We start from the raw sequence: 7,891 nt of genomic DNA, 5'->3' as shown, positions 1-7,891 counted from the left end.
ATGCTGCCTTGACATGTGAAACCCCGAGGGCTTCATATGGCCTAACCACAAGTTCCCTTCCCCACTCTGCTCCAGCGGATAAGGTCCCCTGGCCAAATAATTCTTATCAAGGGGACCAGACACAGTTCCTGCTTGTCCCTGAGTAGTGGATTTCAGTTCTCTGCCAGCCTGTAGAATTACTCAAACAAGCCAATTGCATCCGCCAGGGAGAGCCGGGGGGGCAACCTATACTCTTAATATTACACAGCCTGCCTCTCACAGCTCCTGGCTGTTTGCTCTGTTCTCAGGTGCAACCCCTGTGCCGCTCTGCATGGTGTGTGGTATCTTCCTTCCCAGCTCTGTGAGTATATATTCATCCAGTATCGGGTGTCATGTGTTCAGCCACCCCCATAACCTTAGGGTGGGCATTCCTTCCTCACCAGTGAAGAGGAGATGATTAAAACACTGTGGGAGATCTCCTACTTTACAGTAAAAAATCTATTTTTTTCATCTCTGATGAGTTATCTTTCTTCCCCAGAACCACCCCCTGGATTTCTACACTACAGAAGATATTTCTCCGACTTTTTGCCTTATCACCTACCTTTGGGGGACCATGGAAGTGTGCTCAGTGAAGACCTGGCAGGCCTCAAAGTTATTTTTTTTCTATTCTCTTGCCCTTTACCCAGCCTACAGAGGGTTATGGCAGTGACTTAGTGGAGACTAAGTTCTCCTCTGTTAGCCTTCTCTTGTCACTACCCCAGGGAAGGGATGGGGGCTGAGGCTGCTTCTACAAACCTTGTGAGTGCGGAAGCCTAAGCTCTCCATTCAGGCTCTGCAGGCAGGGACGGGGCAGCACCACAGTTCTTTCTGTGGTATTTTGTGCTAGTAGAGCAGTTATTGTCTAATAAGATTTCTGTCTTTCTAGGTTGACCGCTTTCTGGCCCTTTGGCTTTTCTTGGGTTTTTTATTGTTCGTGCCATTGGTGTTTCTAGTTTGCCAAATTCTCCAGCACTCAGTCTGGGAGGTATGAGGCAAAAAGAAAATCCAGAGAACCCAATGCTGTGTTGTTCCTTGGGTCTCCTAGCCAACCTGCCTTCTTTTCTTCACCTCAGAGTCTTATGTTTGTTTTACATATAGTGTCCAGGATTTTTAGATGTACTTAGCAGGAGGAATAGGGAAAAGTATGTCTATTCCATAGGTCCAGAAGCAGAAGTCACTAATGATAATCACTCAATGACCAGGCATAACTTTCATGAAGGTAAAGAAAATGTTATTTCTAAAATGTGCAAAAGAAATTAGGCTTAAAGACTTTTTAAATTAACTTTTTCAAGTGTATTGCTCTACTTAAATTGGAAATATAAAATAAGCAATAGTATAGTTTTGCATCCTACCAATATAAACATTTGCTCATGAAGGATATTTGGTCATCTTTTATCAATTTGTTCTTAATGTTCCTAATTATAGCGTTAAAATTTTTATGTTAGAACAAAATATGTTGTGTTTTTTCCTGACAAACAAATACATTTCTCTCATTTAATATTAAGAATTATATGACTCATTATACTTCCATATTCCCTTTTCTACCAGCCTACTTAGACCTAAATTTTACTCTTAATTTCAGTTTGTTGCACACCTGAGATTTTTCTGGCCTAACTACTTTGTTATTACCCTTTCTTATACAGCTCTTAGACTTTGCTCTATAGTCCTCTTGTGTCTGCAATGGTTTCAAAATAAACTGTTTCAAATATACTTTGAAAACAGATGAGGTAGAAAAAATGGGCTTTCTGAGTTTTACTTAGGAAGGACTTGCAAGAGGTAATCTGATTGAAAGGGTATTCTAGGAGACCTTTTGAAGCTGTATTCATAAAGGGAGTACTTGTGTTTATTTACATTGCTTTTTTTTTTTCTTTTGTGTGGTTATAGGTTGGGGAAATAGATCCTCCTCTCTAACCCCTGACAGGTGCTACTACAGATATATAGAACTACATTCATAGTTTTATCCATTCATGTGTTTGATAAATATTTATTGAATGCCTACCAAACACTGTTCTAGATGCCGGGGATGTAGCAGTCTTATACTGTTCTGGAGGTTCCAATCTAGCAAATGAAAGGAGCATATTATCTGTGCTGTCAAGGATAAGGCAATGTCATCACTTACAATACTGCACAGGAATTGAAAAAGGCACCCAACCAAAGAGAATAAAAAGTAAAGATTAGACTAAAAGCAAACTTATAAACACAACACTTCCCCTCTAATTCCATAAATTTGAACAAATAGAAATCATAATGTTACTAGCATTATCTCACTATATGTTTTAGCTGTGAAATAAAAGCTAAATATTGAGTTAAAAACAATAGAGAAAATGAATTTAAGATAATTTGAAAATTATTTTCTCTAGATTTTTGTAAACTTAGATGTTTACTATTTCTTTTGGGGGCATATTTTCAGATGGTGGAAAGAACCAGAATTGGACATACATAGCTATCGATTACCAGTGTGTTACCCTAGGAAGTTACTTAACTTCTTTGAGCCTGATTTTCCCTCAGTAAAATGAGAGTTGGATACTTACTTGGCATGATTAGGAGAATTAACTAATATGCCAAATTTAACTTATTTAGCACATTGCTGAGCTCATCAAAATCACATGTAAATCTGTTTCAGTCCTTCCCCCAGCCCTATTACCGTATGGTTATAACCCCCTTGGGTCCACATATAAATGTAACATGTTTTTAATACTTTCAACCAACATAAAATCGAAAAAAGCTTAGAGCACTGTTTTCTGCAATTATCTTCTGACAGTGACAGTTTATGGAGAAGGGGTGTAGTGAAGTATTATTTTAAAAGTTTCATACTATTTTAAGAAAATAATAATTTCTCATGTAAGAAAGAAAGAAGCTGCTAAGAAGTCCTAATAATCTAGTGGAAGTTATTCCTTACTCCCAATATTTTACAAAGGATAATAACTCTTGCAGCCATAAAAATGGCTTTAAATAATACGTGGGACCATCTACAAACCAGGAAATCCTTAATCTAAGATTCTCTTTTAACTCATTTGTACTTTTGTTTCAACTTCATAACATTTTTGTTTTTTCTTATGATTAGAAGACTAAAATAATAATGTATAATAAATTAAATAATAATACATTAGAGGGCTTCCCTGGTGGCGCAGTGGTTAAGAATCCACCTGCCAATGCAGGGGACACAGGTTCGAGCCCTGGTTTGGGAAGATCCCACATGCCGTGGAGCAACTAAGCCCATGCGCCACAACTGCTGAGCCTGCGCTCTAGAGCCCACGAGCCACAACTACCGAGCCCGTACACAACTGTTGAAGCCTGAGCAACTAGAGTCCGTGCTCTGCAACGAGAAGCCACTGCAATCAGAAGCCCACGCGCCACAACGAAGAGTAGCCCCTGCTCGCCACAACTAGAGAAAGCCCGTGCTCAGCAACAAAGACCCAAAGCAGCCAAAAATAAATAAATTTATTTTAAAAAATAATAATAATACATAAGAAAAAGAAAACTGAAATAAACCCATTATACCATCACCTAGAGAGAACCACTTTTGCAATACGTATTCAATCTTTTGTTTATGGTACAATGAAAAATGACATAAAAACCTCCTGATAGCACATAATATAATGAGTTTCATAGTTTCTTTCTTATAAATTACTCAGTGGAAAAAAAGGCAATAGGGTAAAACATAATTTAATATAAAAAATTTAGCAGGTACAGGGATGTAGCAGAATGATGGGGTCCAGGTATACAAAAATCTGATGATATAGTTTAATCCAAGGATAGTATTTAGAGTAGTTAGAAAAATGATTGAGTATTCTTTAGGCAATAATCCCAGGAATATTATTTTTTAACTGTTATTTGATAGGTATTAAAAGCAGTTTCTCTGACAGTTTCTGAAGTACAGACATAAATTACGTCTCCAGTTAAGGGACGATCCATACATCTAAAACCATCAGATGAGCTGGGGACTCTCTGAGGAGTTATAGCACAGGATGGCTTAGTGAATTGATAATGAGATACAGAACCTTTAGGCTTTTGATTGCAAGGTCACTTGTAGGCTAGGATAAGAGTAACCAAGATCATTATTGGTCAATACCTTACGGGAGGAGGAATGAATTGCTTAGCTCAGTTCAGTTTTTATTACCATTTGAGAGCCATTTGTTATCACTTATAGATCCAATGAGTGACCCTTTACCACTCAAGTTCACTTGTCCTAAACAGGATCAAGATGTTTTTTTTCAAATCATAGAAGCAAAAACATCTACACGTGTCATTTTTCTGGTTGTTTCTTAAACTTTCAAGATGGTTTCTTCATCGACTTTTACTAAATCTAGGAAAACGGATTTAAAATTGTACACTAAACAGAAATACTTTACTTGGATTTTTCTAACTGTTATTCTGCTCTAAGCCAAAGATAGTTGCTTGTGTCTTTCCCAGATTAAGAAGCTGTAATGTCTTTTTCTTAGTACTGAAAACCATGTTTGTGTGAAAATTATGCCGTTTCATCACTCTTTTTAGTTACTAGTTGCTGCCTGGATTGTCCGTGCTGGACTTTTCTGCTCTTTTACTAACGCAAAGTTTGTGGGATTGTTCTGTGATATAGCCGAGAAACAGATGTTTGTACTCCATGCCAAAGTCAACTGGGGTTGCTGCTGACTACTGTGTATCGTAGTTTAAATAACCTCATACTATATACTCTCTAATATGTCGACAATATGCTTGTATAAGAGAATGGCAAAGAGTAAGGGGAGAAAGGAGTATTAACACCAAAAAGTTAGTAGTTCAGAGGAAAACTAGGTCTTGTTTCAAACCCCGGTGTCCTGTATCCAGGATTAGAGACAAGAGTATATATCTACAATAATATATAACCAAATAGTCACAAGGTTTCCAATTTTCCAGTTCCGAAAGAAAACATTCCATGACTGAATATTTAACAAGAACCTAACGCCACACATAGAAGTTGACAGAAAGATTAATTACACAGAGATCTAGCCTTCAGATAATGTATATAGGCCACGAGCAAATTGAGAGCCAAGAATATTCTTGCTTTATAATCTCGGCACCTAAGCGAATACCTTACTAAAGCTGACTGAGGGTTTGGGTAATTACCACATGAATGAAGGAAGGAAGAAAGGAATGTATATGGATGGATGAACTGTTCTAGCTTGTTACTTGTATGTCTGAAAAGTTTGCTATGGAATATTTTACAGATGAGAGAACTTAATGGAAGTCTGAGAATCAGACATTTGTTGGAGTAGTGAAATCATAAATCCCATGAAGCATCTCTACTGGGAAAACAACCACAGAAAAGTCTTTGATCAATTTAGTTCTCTCTTTTCTGCAGCTGTTATATTTTGCACTACAGAAGAAGTACAAAAACTGGTCCCAGTTTATTTTCATGTGACTCCACTTTTTCTTCATCCCTTCCTTAGTGGTAAAATACTAATCACCCCCCAACCACTAGAAGATAAGGATTAGAAAATAGAGGAAGTAAATTTCTGATTATTCATTCCATTAATTGGTTCTAATAGAAATTTGGAGAGCATAATTTAAAGTGATTTTCTTGTATACTCACATAATTCAATAATGTATGCTTTTCTTTTTTATTATCATCATTGAGATTAACTTCAAATAATGCTACAGCTGAAATGTATATATAAAAATAAGGTTGTATATATATATATTTCACAATTCAGCCTGTGATGCGTGAAAGAGCAGAGACGTTGCAGATGACTTTTTGTTTACACGTGCACATGCGTATATGTCCTTGAACAAAATGTGGCTCTCTGGATGGGGCACAGTGGAAAGGAAGCACCACAAAACTTTTTCTCAAGTTCCTTGTATAGTAGAAAAAAAAAAGGTTAAACTCCTTGATTCAGCCCATCCAAACAAAATTCCATTATCAACGTGAAATTTCTCTTCAAAATCAGCAACACATGAAATATGAGTGAACCTAGGAAAGGAAAGTTACTTCATGTTTCTCTCATGGGTTTTCCTGATAATAATGGACTGTGTTTTTCCATTTACCCTTAGCCTCGTCAGACACCCTTCACTGCTTCCATAGATCATCCTCCCAGAGGTCACAGATCCCACAGAACCTACAGAAACAGGAAATCAAACTTCCTGAGTCCACTGCAAAACACAGAAACCTGTTTCCTCTACACATCTCAAACTGGCAAAGCTCTGTCTTGGCAGATTCAGTGTGGAAGCAGCCATCGAAGAGGCTAGAAGGACTTTATCCCCCTCCCGATTTCACACGAGCTTTCTAGCTTCAAACTACTGAAATGAAAGGAGCAAGGCTATTCATCCTCCTTTCTAGTTTATGGAGTGGGGGGATTGGGCGTAACAACACTACACATACTTGGACTACACCCGAGGATGAGAACTCCTGGAACTCCCAGACCTCTGCTCCGGCTCCTCTAAGCAAAATACAAAGTCTTCAGGTGCTGCCAACCACCCAGATCACATCAGTGGAGATGGCCACAGCTCCCGAGGCAAGCACTTCCGAGGAGAGTCTTCTGAAATCGACATTGCTTCCCTCAGAGACAAGTGCATCTCCTGAGCGTGTGAGAAACCAAACTCTCACACCCACAGGGAAGACAGAAGTGGTACTGAAGTTACAAACTCTTGCCCTCCCGACCAAATCGAGCATCAGGTTCAGTCCTAAAGCAGAGTCAGTGGTCCTTTCCAACTCCACCCTGAAATTTCTTCAGAGCTTTGCCAGAAAGTCGAATGAACAAGCCATTTCTCTAAACTCGGTTAGAGGCGTTGGAAATCGATCCCCACGGGAAACGTACCTCAGCAGAGGTGACAGCCCTGGAAGCCAAAGAACCAGCTACCAAAAATCAAGCTTTGAAACAACTAGAGGAAAGTAAGAAACATTCTTTTTTTTTCTTTCTAACTATAAGGTTTATAAGATTGCAACCTAACAGTTGTCTCACTTCCAGAAAAGGATTTCATGTCCAAGATGAAACCAGATCATATTTCAGTTAGGTGAGGTAATTAAGTGTTACCTTATCTAAAAGGGAAAAGATGAACAAACAAAACACAGCAATTTATTGTAATTGAAGTGGTCGAAGTTACTAATAGAGGTGCTTTAACTGGGGATAGTCACTAACAAACAGTGTAACCTCACAGTGACTGTTAGTTAATTCAGATCAAGGGTGTGTTGGTTGTGCTCAGAACTACAGACACAACATGAAAGAAAAAATGTCATTACAGTTAAGGTGTGAACAGATTTAAAAACTGAAACAGCCTGCGCTGTGGAAAGCTCAAACTAAGCAGAGCTAGGTTGGAATCCTGGCTCCAGTACTGTCTAGATCCTTGACTTGAGCGAGTCAATTGATGTCCCTGAATCTCAGTTTCTTCATTTGTAAAAGACAGATATGGTATAAGGAGTACAGATAAAAATACCAACTTTGCAGGGTTATCATGCAAGATTCAAATTAATGAGATGTGCTTAGACACACGCTTCTCACAGAATAGGTACTCAACAAGTCATCTTTTACTAGGGCCATTATACTAAATTATGCCATCATTATGAATGGGTTGACTAGAAAGGCCAATTTTTCAAATTGATTTTGATTTAAAATGAGAGAAAATTCAATTTGAATTGTTGAAGCAAAATAATAAGACAAAGCTTAAAGAAGTATCATTAAAGAAGTCTTTCAAAAGGACCAAAAAACAAAAACAAAACCCTGGAAAATGCGCATCAATGTTCTATTCATTTAATGTTCACAGTTAAACACCTGACTATATAAAATAATTCAAGTTAATAATAGCAAATAACACCTGCTATGAAAGGCATTGTGTTAACACTGTTGTTGATATAAACATGAGACACTGGGAAGTATATAAGCCAATAGATTTGTATTTATGTATTCTTTATTATTCAAAT

At 37.8% G+C, this 7,891-nt stretch overlaps 1 protein-coding gene across 1 annotated transcript in view; it reads left to right on the top strand.

Annotated features, from left to right (window-relative positions):
• The first annotated feature begins 258 nt into the window (after positions 1-258).
• MMRN1 (multimerin 1) overlaps positions 259-7,891 on the top strand; it is a 72,523-nt gene continuing 64,890 nt past the window's right edge. The window contains exons 1-2 of the mRNA XM_079919620.1: positions 259-340; positions 6,028-6,865. Of these exons, the coding sequence (XP_079775746.1) occupies positions 6,279-6,865 (587 nt within the window). The 5' untranslated portion in view covers positions 259-340; positions 6,028-6,278. The remainder of the gene's footprint in view (positions 341-6,027; positions 6,866-7,891) is intronic.

This window comes from Stenella coeruleoalba (assembly GCF_951394435.1).
Source record: "Stenella coeruleoalba genome assembly, chromosome: 4".
NCBI lineage: Eukaryota > Metazoa > Chordata > Mammalia > Artiodactyla > Delphinidae > Stenella > Stenella coeruleoalba.
This window is presented reverse-complemented; position numbering and strand designations above follow the sequence as displayed.